We start from the raw sequence: 14793 nt of genomic DNA, 5'->3' as shown, positions 1-14793 counted from the left end.
CAATAATGTAGCCACCTGAAGGCCATCCTGGATCACCTGAGAAAGAGTCTCCTGAGAGTCAATAGGGAAGGAGGGGAGTAGGCGGAAAAACGAATCCCACAGCACATGCAAAAAACAGCCCAAAACACAAGCTGTTTTAAGTTACTGTAAGGCAAAGCTGGTAGCAGAAAAGATATATCGACCTAAAGCATCTAGATCTTAGACTCCCTTCCCGGAGGGACGTCCGGCATGGCGTCGATGTTGGGGGAGGATGTAGCAGAATGAACCCCCTAACTGTGTGGAGTAGGCAGACATGAAAGGCATAGTGGGTCCCTAGGGGCAGTATGGTGCCTATGAGCTATAGACCAGTCCACTGAGGTCATGGAGACTGGTTTAGCCCAAGTGCCAACAGATTATCAAAGAAGGTTTCACTGAAGGAAAGTGCAGGCTCAGTACTCAGCTGGCCCTGTTCGAGCACCACACGTAGGGGATCAATGGCCACTTCCCACAGATGGAAACTGCACTCCTAGAACTAAGTCAATTCTGCACAAAAGTTGAGCAAAAATGTAACAACTCTTCGAAGCAAAAGCAGGCCTGAGGATGGTGAAAAATCAAGGCGACTAACGTCACCAATGTTAGTAACCCAATGAAACTCCAGAGGAGGCTCAGTCATGTGATCATCCAAATCTGCAAAATAGCAGGGGGCTCCTCTGAAAGCGGAGGAAAGTAGCCTGAAGAGGACTGATCTATCAACATTGTTCCCAATGTTGACAAGTTGGACTTCAGGGAGGTGGATAAAAAAGGGACGATAGGTGTCAGCGACGTTCGGGCCGGCACCAGAGGATCCAACACAGACGTCACAGGAGGGAACTCCAAGGGGCTGTGCACCGGAGACGAGAGAGTCGATCACGGTTTCGGAGGGCCCCGCTGACACAGAGGGAGGACTCACCGGTTTTGAGTCAGTTGAGGCTGCACTGACCTCCCCGGAGCAAAGAAGTGCACAGGAAGGAGGTTGAGAGCTGAAATTGGCATGAAGGGAGAGATAGTATTCCCTCATCTGAGCCTGAGTCACCACTGCGCTGGGAAATACACGAAGGTGCGGCCCAGATTCTCTCTCCTCCTCTGAAATCGAAGGAATAGGAAGAGAGTCAGAAGCACCGTGTGTACGTGGTAAAGTTTTTGAAGGCCGTAGCACCGACCGCCAATGGCACGACTTACCAGGCAACTGTGAGGACGGAGGACTTCAGGAGCTAGCCCTCGAGCGGTCCCCTGAGGAAGATAACCATGACCGACGAGCTACCGTTGATCGCTGACAGTGTCATGTGGCGCGCCTGCAATGTCAACGACTGAAGCTGAAGACATAAATCTCACTGTTCGGAGTCAGGCTGCACGCCTAGGCACCACATGCAAATAGGATGAAGGTGCAGGGTCAAAAATCATAGTTCATAGGACTCCGAAGACATCCAGAAGAAAAGCACACTGTTTCAATGAGGAGGTAGGACATAAATGGCCAGAGATACCGCACTCCAGATCCACATGGAAGCAAGGAAAAGAAGAAACCGACGTCAGCAGGTCAGGGGAGGGCTTATATGGACTCGGACGACATCACATCCGGTGGACAACGTTGCTCTGGAGTCGCTAGACGTCTTCTACTGACACACAGATGTAATGCTGTAGAATAATTTCCAGGTCCAATCTGGAGCCCGGGGATAATTCTAAGGTAAGGAATCTGTGGCGAGACGTTCCTATCAGATTCTACATGTACAATACCCCCCACAATCCCTGTTTCCATTCATTATCATCAGCCAACTATGTAGGGCAACTCAGACACACGTAGCCCCCCCCCCTCTATCTATCGCTCAAAGGAAATGGTCGGATCTATGAAGTAGCATACCATTTTACTACTCCTCCGGAGTCTAGGACTCAGGGACAGAGTATGCGGTGCTGATGTGCAGGGATAGATAATTTCAGACTTTAAGAAAGAGGTTGGAAAACGCATGACTGCCAGATCTGGTTCTGTGTATGCTGGGCATGTGCGAGTAAGAGTAAGGCTGAGAGGAGCAGTCTAGTAGGTTTGTGAAAGTTTATGCAGTTTTTGAGGTACCATACATACTATACCTCACTCTGTTTCTCTGGGAATCACAAAATGCCTGTGTGAAATTAGTTGACTTTCTTTGACCTTTCCTGAAGATTCTTTTTTTATTACGTAGGCCTAGTGTGTGTGTGAAGGCCAAGGTCTGTAGTTTGATGTTACCTGTCCTGTGATTGAGCATGACCTCATGTAGCTAATGGTGGATTACCATTCCTATCACAGGGTTATCATGTAGAGCAGTGGTGGCAGCAGTACACTGTGCTTCATGAATCAATAGTTGTGACTAGACCTTTTTATTGGCATCAATCAAGTGTAATCAGACTGGCCCAGCTGTACAAAGTTACACTTCTATGTGACAAAAAAGATTCTAGCACTAACATCCCAAATGTATGTTATACATGTGGCCTGTGAGGTACATACTTTGGGCATATGAGTGAACCAGAGTAATGGAGGCCAGAAGATTCTGTTTTGAAAGACCATGGCCTGTTTGTGTGCACAAGAAAGAGGTGTGATTGTTTTCACAGACAGTGAAAGTGCTGTGCATGCATAACTGAATGGAGGTGACCTAGACACTGAAGATGGGAAACAGCAGATGTAATGACTCACAAATTCGATTAGGTCCTTTTGTTGAGAGGTGCTGCACATTAGTCTTCCAGAACAATGTCATTTAGTATAAGGTTGAGGCTAAGGGTGGGACATCAGTCTGTTGTGTGAGGGTCCATTCATGTAAGGCCAGCCTTTTTTCCCTTTCCTGGTCCCTGCTCAGTGTGGTTTGTGAGAGCCAGGTGCGGAAAGCCCACTCCCCCTTGTGCCTCAATTATGGGTTCTGACCCAAACCTGTGCTAGAAGTACAGAAAGGAAATACATATCACCTGTCTCCTGTGATTGTATAAACGTGAGAGCCACTGGCCCACTTATTCCAGTTCTGGGTTCCTTCACGAAGGAAAGGAGTACTCCGAGTACTGCTGTGCAACCACAGCTGGAGACCACCTGACAGACAGCTTCCCAGATGTGAGGATAGATCACCTGGAATCTGATCTAGAAAGATGACATTATCCTCCTGTTCTACAACAACGGGAGACCAACCTGTCTGCGGAGAGATGAAAGAAGCATGCCAATCCTGAAGGAAGTGTGAATGTCCAGGGCAAGCCAGAAACCGCTGACCCCAGAGCTTCATGGTCAGTCCACTCAAAGTCAAAAAAGAGCGATCTGCGTGGTCCTGGGACCAGAATATAGTCCCTTCTGACAAGTCACAGGGACCTTGAAACGTTTTACCAGAGCAGACAGGGACACTAACATTGAAAAGCTATGCCTGGGCAGACAGGACTACTGTGACTTTAAACTGCACCTGAGTGGATCATGTCGCTAGCCCAGCAACATGAGATATGGCATAGTTGTGCTACTGGAAGAAGAGTGCCTTGAGGTGGCCCAGTGACCTTTGACGGCCCATCACCTCAACTCACCTGAAGCTCAGAAGTGGACTTGCGATCAATGGAGACCTGCGACAATAATGGTGCCTGTACACACTTCGGGTGGCAGCCTCCACTGAATTCCACGCACCTGACTTCAGAGCCAGAGCACTTGCAATCATGAAACACCTCTTAGAAGAGGGTGAGATAGACAACGTGTGCTGCTGCTCCCTGCCATGGCCAAAGGGCATACAAAATTCTGCAGTGATAAAATGAGTATAATTGAGATTAAGAGTAGTAACTGAACACACAAACTCAATTAAGGAGGTAACACTGCACCAGTGCCTGATAAAACTCAAACTCAGAAGAATGGAAAGAAGGATTACCAGCCCCAAGTACAGATGGTGCACGAAAACGGTGTATCTGTAGCTATGATCTCTAGTGTGTAGAATTTAGTGTGCTCCATGTATTGTGAATACTTTCCTTATAACAAAGACAAGCACTAGGTTGGACAATCCATTACTGCAGGTTTGTGTCATTGTTTAGTTCTGAGCGAAGCTATCTCGGGGAGAAGCCTGAGACAGGCCGCCACGGACAGTCAAGCGCTGACGTGGTTGTACTTGGCCCAGTTTGCTAAACCATAGTAGGATTTGCCCCAGGACATCAGAGGCAAACAACCACAGGCCACATGGCTGAGACTCCGCAGACTTTGCTTGCCTAACAGCCCCTCAAATGGGGTCTGAGAGCCATCAAAAAAATCGGGCAGAAAAGTTGTTGCTTGGCATGAGTCGATTTTTGTACACTGTACATCTTGCTTTCTCAACTCAAAAAAATATATATATTTCTGAAAATACATAATCCTCAAGTAGAGTACCTTCAGAATTATACATACCATGATAATTCTCAGAGGAATTATATTATTGTTTTTGCCTAATTTAGTGTGACTTTTAAAGAAGTACTGATCAGCTGAAATACAATCCATAAACATTATACGATCACTTAACAATAGTCCAATAATTAGCAGCAACATTTCCACATATCCAAAGATACATTTGATGTATCATTTAGAAGGTTACCAAACACAGGGAGTGCAGACAACAAGACAAAGAGATATGAAACATACAATATACGCGGAGTTACTAACTCCCGGAGGTCTCTTGTAGGTGCCATCACTGTCCGTTGTGATCAAGCGGTCTTTCTCCACGTCAGGAGGGCTGCCATTGATCTGGTGTCGTCGCCGTTGTTTTGGTGAACGCTTGCTGCGTGAACTATGAGAAAAAAAAGATGGATCTGGTTGCTACCACTGTATTGAGAGAGTTGCCTTTTTCTGTTATCCATATATATGGAAATCTTTTACCCACAACAAATGTTATTTCCCATAGGTATTATAATTAGATCCTCATTCTCATACATAAAATATCCCTTGGAACCACACAGTGCAAGGATACCAGAAACAAAGTATAAATAACAGAACCACCACATTTGGTACCAATTTCTGTCATTTATATGGCGTCTAGATTGAATCAAGCCTCCTACATGTCAGTGGTCAACACAATCCAGAGTTTTGGGTCTGTATGTCGTTAAATCACTGATTTGGTAATGCATCAATCCTTCTACTCAATCCTACACAGTAGATATTCGGCCTTCTGTGTCTTTCAGCCTCCCTTTCATGTTTAGGTGGGTATCTGATGACATTTTTTATTCTTTAATAGGAAGTAATAGCTGACATTTTCCAAAATGCAGGCTCAAACCCCATGTATGTATGTATTTGAGCTTGTAAAGCGCACTGCTATCCGTAGGTTTCCTGGCGCTGTATAACGCTGGGGAACACGTTCTGGCTTTCCCTGTGAGATAGTCCCTATTGGGCACCCCCAAGGTGAAGCCAGGCATCCCTAGCGTTGATGGGGCCGTTTGTGGAGATTAAGCAAGCTATTGCCCAGAGTTGCTGAGTGGAACCCATGGTTAGAGTGAGACCGAGGCGAGATTTATCGAGCCCGCTGACATTGGCCCAAACACCCTGCCGCGTCGGGAATTGAACCCTGGTCCCAGGCCGTCCTCTGCTTCTGGGTCTGCCGCCTCTAACCAGTGAGCCACACTACTCCACAAGTGAAGCAGGCTAATTACTGTGCTGTAAACAGTTTCTCACTGAAACCCCTGTGCGAGAGAGAGAGGAAAAACAAAGGAAAAGGAGCCTGACCGGTAAAATGAATGAGATTACAAGTAATACTTGCTTCTTGTAGGAAAGGGCCCCTTTTTGAGATTGTCACTCCCATACTTTGCCTGGTAACTGATGCAATTTTTAAAGAAGTGCACAGGGTTACAGCCATCCAGGTCCCCAGTGCCAGAGAGCTTTCCCTAAAACTATATAATTTTTCCCAAATTGGCAAGACCTTTAGCACCCCTGTAAATGGTACCTAGGACATAAATACTAAAGAGGGTTCCTATAGGCTGCAGCGTTTTTTGTGCCACCCTCCCTAAGGGACCCCTCATCAAACTCGGTGCAGATCAAAGTGAAAAGAAGACATGGGCCATCTCGTGTGCCATACATGCAGACACTGCATGCAGTGTATGCAAGTCACCTCTGAAGCAGATCTTACACCTTCTAGGCAGGGTGCATTATATTACCTGAGTGGACATATCTGCACAAGCATATATGCCCTTGTGATGTTTAGGTCGATTCTTAGACATTGCAAGTGAACAGGGAAGCCATCTTAATTATATGTACTGAGCAATGGTGATTATGAGTTCCCCAGCTACATGACTTCACTGAAACCAAAGGTGTCTGGTATCAAACACGCCATATTAATAAACCCACACTAATTGCAGAAATGGATTTATTAATATATGAACCCAGAGGGTACCTTAGAGGTACCTCTTGATCCCCTACTAGTCTTCTAGTGTGCTGCCTGATTGGTAAAGTCCAGCCTGCTACCACAGACGCGCTCTCTGACTCCCTAGGAGGTAAGAGTACAGCTTTCAGAGGTCAGGAACAATGCCTGCTCTGCTGCAGGTATTTACAACTCCTGCAGCAGGATGGGAAGTAAATCTGCATACCAAGGCCAAAGGCTTCAAAGCCTCTGCCACTTTTGATATGTGACCCTGGCATCCAGACCTGAGAGATGCCACCCCCTGCCCTGAGGTCCATTTGGCACCAGTATAGGAGGGAAATTAGTTATGCGAGGAGACGTGGCGCACACCCAGGTCTGACAAACCTCTAAGGTTAGCTGCCTGATGTGCCCTATGTGAGAAGGTGGCCTGATATGCAGTGGTCACTATTCTAGTGAACACTATGTATCAGTCCAGCAACCCTTATTGATGATTGGTTGTAAGTCAACCTTATAGACCAGCTATCCTAGTAGCGTGGATACGAGCAGTCTAAGGCTAAAGACTCGAGAGGGCGTGTTAAGCCAGCTGTTATACCACACATATACCCCTTGAATACCAAGTGAAAGGACACCACACAAGTGTTATGAAAATAAACAGTTATTTATTAAGAATCACAACAGCCCTGTACTCTTTATGAGGACAGGGTACTAAGCACAAACCAAAACTCTTACAAAAATACTTGTTAGCACAGTATATACAAATGCCCGAGGGATACGGAAAACCATATACTTGAAAAGTGGAATGCGAACTTACTAGCAGGTAAGTACAGTACTAATAGGCTTTGGAATCGCTAGGACTTGACTATAGAATCGTTAGATTACTTCTAGGAGACCCAGGGGACTCGGGTGCAGTGTGTGCACTCTCACGCGAGATGCGGGACAAAGTCTATGGTAGCTAGAAATTGCAAAGTTAGTGTTCTCGGGCGAACCCGACCTGGTAGGGAGAAAACGAAAGTAGATTCTGACCCTTGGATAGTGAGGCTATGCTGGGGCACCGAAATGCCGAAGTTACCTAGCCCAGGGGCTGCAGCTGCATAGGACTCAAAAGACCTCGGGAATCCTCGTTGCCGGACCAGGAGCCTGGAAGAAAGAAGTTGCTGGCAGGCGACCAGTGAAGAAAGTTCGGTGGATCCAAGCCTGGATCGATGGAAGATGACACCTGAAAGCAGAGGGGACCAAGTTCGAGACTACTAGCCATTAGTCAGTGGGCACCAGGAGGGCACCGGATGGTAGCCACCTCGACAAGGTGAGTGGGTGACGCTGTGCTCGGTGATCTCACGGACCAGGAGGCGTTGTCGGCGACCAGGAAGGAGGATCGAGCTGTCCCACGAAGATAGAAGCTGTCGGTGTCGCTGGACCCAGGATTGGGCAACAAAGCCTTGGCAAATTCAAGCCCACGCGGTGGACCTAAAATGGCGTCTGGAGTGGACCAGGAGGGTCCGGGGTGCCTCTCTTCAAGAAGGAAGCAAGGGCCAGTCTGGAGCAACCAGACAAGCAGCAGTGATGTCGTCGGGCGTCGTTCAGAAGGCCACAAGCCAGCCGGCTAGTAGCCAAACAACGCGGTGCACAGCAAACAGCAGAAGGGCCCCACGCAGATCGTGGAGATGCAGGGAGGCTGATCTTGGGTGCTGGAGCTTCTCGGACCCCAAAGCACTCACCAGTGGAGGACACGGTGGGCTTGTTGTAAAGATGTCGTGCAGTCTTGGCGATCGTCGGTCCCTCGAGGTCTCGTCGCACTCACGGTTCTCAGCTTGGCTGTAGAGGTGAGTAGAGGTCAGAGGTGCCAGGGAAGCCGGGTCTCGTCGAGCTGGGTCGTCGGATTCGTGATGAAGGACTTGCAGCAGACCGCAGTGTTCTTTAGGATGGTGCCTGCGGATGCAGGGTGACTACTCCTTAGCCCCAAGGGAGAATCTTGATGAAGAAATCGTGAAGTCCTTTCGCAGAAAGTCGTGTCTTGATTCCAAAGATGATCTAATTTGAACAGGGGGCCCGCTCCCATCTTTATACTAAAAAAAGGGGGCTGACCCGGTGACTTGGTCCTGCCTATGGGTGGGACTAGGAGGGGGGTGGTTACACCCCTCTGCCATGCCGGACTTCCCCAGGCCAGGGGCTGGTGTGCCCCTGGAACTGGTTCAGACCGGCCTATGCGTAGTGAGCACCGGGGTGCCACTCAGCAGTCACCTTCCTGTAAAGCCCTTCCTACCCAGGATACACAAAACCATGTCTGGGACGGTGCTAGCACCGCCCCTGACAGGAAACCCTTTGTCCAGGCTCCCCTCGCTGGAAGGACTCCCAGCTGCAGGGGGTCAGACTCGTGTCTGTGGTGGCAGCATCCATTTTGTGGAGCTGAGGCTTCAGTTAACTTTAACCGGGGTTCACAGTTACATACATGTCGTGTCCCTCAAGAAGGGTGGAATGCTAACCCCGTCGCCAGAATTGGCGAGGGGTTAGTATTCCAATTCGTATGACACCTTACTCGACATGTTTTGATAAAGCAATACCAAAGTTAGCATTTAACCGCGAGGATTATAATGCACTTAAGAGTATATGGTATGCAATATCATGGAACAGCTATTAGGACTTGGTTCCGCAAGCTGCAGACAGGCTCAGCTCATGCCAGAGCACCATCTCACACGATTCCAAGCACTCTGCCTTCAGGATTGTCAACGCCTGCCATAGGAGTGGCTGATAGGAATCTGTGTGTCCATTTTAGGGTTAGGTATAGGGATACTACACCTACAGCAAAGGGTGATTACACGACTTTGCCCCAGCTGTCATGCAGCCAGTTGTGTCAAATTTAGGAGGCCAGCCAGGGGTGGCATAATACATGCTGCAGCCCCTGGCAGCCCTGGGTACACCTATGCCCTGAGTTACAGGGCCTGATAAGGTGGCCCAGTACCAATTGGTAAATGCACCTAGGGTACATGTCGTAATTTAGAAAGAGAACAGCCAGGCTGTGGGTCTGATTGGCAGGCCCACAGCCAGAGAAAGTCGTAAACCAGTGAAACAAAAGCAAAAAATCTGGGTGATCATAGGATTGCAGACCCTACTCTCCTACACCCTACTCTACGATAATTACACCATCTAGGAGATGGCAGAATTAGGAACACTGGGACAGGGTTATGCTCACTTACCCAGGACGTGGCCATATAGGGGGCGTACCATCACCAAGGGTAAGAAGCTCATTGGCTTCTGCTCTACACTCCCCTAACACTCCTAAATAGAGTATTTAGGTGGCCCCTTGACGCAATAACTTGTGATTCACCTGACTATAGAAGAGACCACTGAAGAGCCGATCAGCACAAGAACTGAAGACTGTGGCTGACTTTTGGCGCCTAACCCTGCCTGCCCGCTCTAGACTAGACAATTGAAAAGACCAGACTCATCCTGCAGCTGTGCATCCCCCAAAAGCTTGGGAGGGTTGGCAGTACTTCGAAAACCGTATGAGGCAGATGTATCAAGATTCCGTTTTGCGAACTCTAAATAGCGATTTTTTGGGAATCGCTATTTAGAATTCGCAAAATGGAATGTATGTACAAAATCGCTATTTTTTAGCGATTCCTTAATATTCTTTATTTGCGAATTCGCATTTTGCGAATTCGCAAATAAAGAATAATTTCCAATGCATTCCTATGGGCCAGGAGACCCATAGGAATGATAGTGCAATAATTCTCAAATTGCGAATTCGCAATTTGCTAATCGCAATTTGAGAATTATTTCAAGGGTGCAGGGGTGTCTCAAAGACACCCTGCTGCACCTCTGAAATGTACATGTGTGTGCATGTGGCACACATACATGCCCTATGGGCATGTATGTGTGTCACATGCCACCCTCACAAATGCCAAATAGGGCATTATTAAAAGAAATCACAAATTACCACCACCTACAAGTTGGTGGTAATTTGCGATTTCTTAACCCAAATTCGCAATTTTAAAAAGATACATACATATCATTTAAGGAATCGCAAAAAATTGAGATTCCTTAAATGCTATGGCAAAATAAGGAATCGCAATTTTTTGTGATTCCTTAAATTGCGATTTTTTGATACATAGCAAATCATGCTAAAAGGCCGTTTGCGAGTCGCAAAGGCCGAAGTTCTGCGAATTTCGGCCTTTGCGAGTCGCAAAAGCCTTGATACATCTGGCCCTATTTCCCTTGGAGTGGAGGAGCCAATTTCCTGCATCTTGCAGGTACTGAAACCGCAATGTCTGGTTCCAAGAAGCTACTGACCATCAGGTCCATCGACACAGTAGCTGCAGAGAAGGATGTCAACATACTCAAAAAGGTTGGATCTGTCTGTTTACCAAGTTTGGAGATGTCAGGGACCATATGTGTCTCCTTGCACCAATACCCAGGGGTACCGGGCCCCTTGCCAGGAACCAACGCTTGTTTAAAGTCAAATCAGGACACCAACAATCTAAAGTCTGACCAGTCGACGAGGGACGTCCGTTCCGCACAGGGTGGTCCAGCTGTCCTTTTTTGTCCCCCTTTGCAAGTCCAGACCGAGAACCGTGGCTGCCTACGACATGAGGGTCAGTCAAACAAAACCTCTGCACCCGAGCTTCCCAGCCCGGGTCCGCGACCCCTCTCTTGCTTTCAGGACCCTCCCAATTTGAGCCGCCAGTTGGGAGCTCCCAGACTTGTCCCCAAGTCCGCCTTTGCGGCTTTTGTTTAAGTTGCCCCCCCTCTTCGCCTACAATGCAGCACATAGGGCTGCCAACCAGTCCAGTACCTCTGCACCCGGACACACCAGGGCAGGTAAAACCAAATTGCTGGTGGAACTGGGGACCTTGGCCCCCCTAACACCTCACAACCTAAATGGAATCCTCGAAATCCTATGGCAAATACCTATATGCAGTAAATGTTTTCCTCTCTATAGGAAAGCATTACCACGTAAAAATGCACTTTTTGCAAACATTGCTAAAACATGTAAAAGTGATAACTAATTACTTACCCTATTATGAAGTTCTTGGTGTTGAAATATATATAGATATATGTGCTATTTTTCTAAATTGGTGTAGATTTCATTTTTGAGTGTGTGCATCATTTATTGACTCTCTGTAAGCAGCAAATGCCTAACATTCCCCTGTGATAAGCATAAGGTTGCTCCACTCTGATCTGCTCTAAGCCCTGGGATGCCTTTTTGCCGAGGCAGTCATGCGCTCTATAAATACTCTAATCTAATCTAACTATACTACCAAAAATAGAGCATCTTGGGATTGTTAAAGCAAGCCCCTGTCCACTTTTAAGAGATACATGGATCCTTTACACAGCATACCTCTTTTAGAGTCAGCATCCTACACTTCTGCATCATAGAATATTCATTAATAGTCACTCTTGTAGACCAGAATAGAAGGCTTATCCAAAAATAACTTGGTGATCAATTACCAACCCGAAAAACGTTTAAACTCAGTAAAGTACACTGACCAACAGAACCGGATCGAAATAGAGATCCTTCAAGCAATGTGGACGTCTAAGGTGTAATCTCTTAAATCCTCATATAAACAGCAATGCTCAGTGAAAGCGTGGCTAGAATTCCATTGCCAGGAAGAGGTTGGCTAACCGATAACATTAGACAATGCACAAGACTATTTATCTGGAAATGGACTCTTTGGAGAAAGCCATACTACTACAGAGAGGGACACAATTAACAAAGAATTGATTAGTTTTACGTAAGACCTTAGTACTATTCAGATAAAATCTCAAGACTCTTCTATCATCGTGAGAATTAAGGTACTTGTCTGTAGGAGAGAAGGGAATACTAAAGAGTTTGGTTGGTTAATATGGAAATCAGATACTATTTCCATCAGAAAAAAACAATGTGTCCTTAAAAAGAAGTATGTGTCCTATTCTGATAAAAAATGAACTAAGGTTCTACTGCTGAAAGGCCCTGCAGCTCACTTACTCTAAGTAAATGTAATAGCCACTAACAATAAAATCTTCCCAGTAAAGTGAGCAGAAAGGATCACATTAAGCATAATATCCCACACGGAAAGAGGAGCAGTCTTTTGGTACCTCCCAAAAAGTATTTTATAGCAGGATCTATAAAAAGAGGCTCCTTGCTCTGGGGACCTTTAATGAATGTCATTTCGGGAGCCAAATGTACTCCTTAAGAAGCAAAATATAGATTTAAATTTACTATATGAAGGAGGGAAGGAATGATTACATCCTTTTGACAGCATATTGGGTCATGATTACGTTATGTTGGGATTATGTAGTTTCCTTTGGACAACAGATTTGGTTTCTGTTGTAGTTTCCTGTGAGAACAGATGGATGGGTGAAGGAGTACCATAAACGGCAACTTCCTTGGCCACCAAGTGCACTGAAGTATTGAGTTGGAATGGCTCATTTTTATTAAGACTGATGGTATCAGTGGATTGGTGCAGAAGGTCTAAATACATTTCTTTATCCAGATTTTCAAGAAGGGCATTATCCTTTGATTCTTTGCAAATTCTGGCAAAGTTAGAGCTTTTTGGGATGTGGAGAATATATTCATCTGCGGAAAACCCCAATATTGGAAAATGGTGTGTAATGTCATTGTCTTGAACCCATTTGTGGTTTTCTATGAACTATCTGCTCAGTAGATCTGAAGTTCTGAAGGCCTGGAAGAGACGGACTGGACGGACTGGATGGACAGATTCCTTACCAAGAGCCACTTCCGAATCACTTGGGCTTTTAATGCTAGAACTTTGTGCCACCCGGTTTGTTCAGGTAGTGCATTACGGTTGTGCTGTCCCCTGCAGTGCCAGGCTTTGAAGATGGACATTACAGCCCAGCAGTGATGGATATTTGAGGGAAGATTCTAATAAAAGAGAATCCCTAGTAGAAGTCTGGCCCTTTTGTACCATTACTGATACGATTGTTTCGCAGAAAAAGAATCTTAACTTGTTCTTCCAATTGTTCTCTCTTTGAGACCATTGTTTTTCTAAACATTGGTGTAGAGGCCTTTCACACTTGGCACAAGGACGATGCAAGAGACCATCACTTTTGGAAGGGATACAATCTCACAAGCAGCAGGAAAGAGTTTTCGGACGGTAAAGGCATTTTTGAAAAATGGTAGACATTCTGTCCTCCAAGGGGATACACTTTCACGATCCTGTGTTTAACATCATTCCTAGAATGTCAAGCATTAGGACAGGAGTCAAAATGTATTTCTGTGAGTTGATATGAAGACTGATAATGTCCACAAGGAAAGTGGGGAAATCTGATGGCAAGTGCCCCCCAAGTGCATCTTCGAGTGGCATGAGGAATGCTTCAAAGCTGTGCGTCTCTGCAACGAGTGTCCACAGCAAATACTTAGACAACGTTGAGTGATGGCAGAGGACGTTTATGGCGTATAGAGTCCTTCCTTCAGCATCAACATTGTTCCAGTCAAAGTGCTGGCCTTTAACCTTGAACATGTCTTTGCCAAACCACGTGCCGAAGCATATGACATCGAATGGTGATCTCAGGTACAGCAGGACTGACCAGAGTAGTGATGATAATGCTGCTGCTTCTCTTGATCTCCTCCTTCAGGAGTCGTTGCTCAGAGAGTGCACAGACACAGTAGAAGAGCAACCTTTTTTTTTAAAAAATATTTTTATTGTGGCGAAGATAGTCAAAAGGCACAAGGCATACAGTCATCAACCCAGTTGATATGCAGCAATAGGAACAAGCAGTCCCGGTGTCCATACACAGCCATATACGGCCCACATCCCGGAGGCAGGGCGGCGCAGGAGTAAAACATGTATATTAGTAGGGAAAATTGCATTTGTGCTCCAAGTATCTTAAAAAACATTATCAGTGTCTACGCCAATTTTCTTCCTTATGTCACACTCCTATACTACATAACAGTCGAACAGTAACTAATTACCCCATGAATGGCATTTCCAGTGCTGATCCGAGTAAAGTAGGAGACGTATGCAAGGGCCAACTAGGTCACGGTCATCACAATTCAGTGTGGCCTTATGGGAATCACAGCTAAATCCAGACATATCTATCAAGGAATATCGGCGTGACCACAAGGGACCCCTACGCTGCTTCTAAGCTCCCCGCATCAGACCCCCCCCCCTCACAGCCAGACTCCGAAGACGCAGAGGAAAACAACTCAGCGCTGGTGGCGTCTGAATCATCCCCCTCCAGTCCCTCCAGACACATTGTTCTCCAGGCGAGTAAGTCATCTTGGAGCTTCCCATCTTTGCGAGTGCGTTGCATGTGTCTCCTCTGCTAAGGCCCATTCCTTTGCGTCCCTCAACCAATGGGAAATCTCAGGCGCCCTCTGACCTATCCAAGTAATGGCCACCCGCCTCCTCGCCAGAACCAGTAAGAGTTGCAGGAATTTATAAGACAGACCTTTCTTTTTTGGCTTAGGCACTAACGCCAGCAGACAGTGGAGTGGGTCCAGATGCAGCCTAAGGTGTGTGGCTCGGGCAATGTATACCACCACCCT

General features: G+C 46.5%; 1 protein-coding gene across 1 annotated transcript in view; it reads right to left on the bottom strand.

The window, feature by feature from the left end:
• KIAA1549 (KIAA1549 ortholog) overlaps positions 1-14793 on the bottom strand; it is a 539186-nt gene that overhangs the window by 120494 nt on the left and 403899 nt on the right. The window contains exon 15 of the mRNA XM_086952955.1: positions 4604-4748. Within this exon, the coding sequence (XP_086809081.1) occupies positions 4604-4748 (145 nt within the window). The remainder of the gene's footprint in view (positions 1-4603; positions 4749-14793) is intronic.

The sequence above is a fragment of the Lissotriton vulgaris genome, chromosome 1_2, assembly GCF_964263255.1.
Source record: "Lissotriton vulgaris chromosome 1_2, aLisVul1.2, whole genome shotgun sequence".
Taxonomy (NCBI): Eukaryota; Metazoa; Chordata; class Amphibia; order Caudata; family Salamandridae; genus Lissotriton; species Lissotriton vulgaris.
Note: the sequence above shows the minus strand (reverse complement) of the source record. Positions and strands in the feature narration are given on the sequence as shown.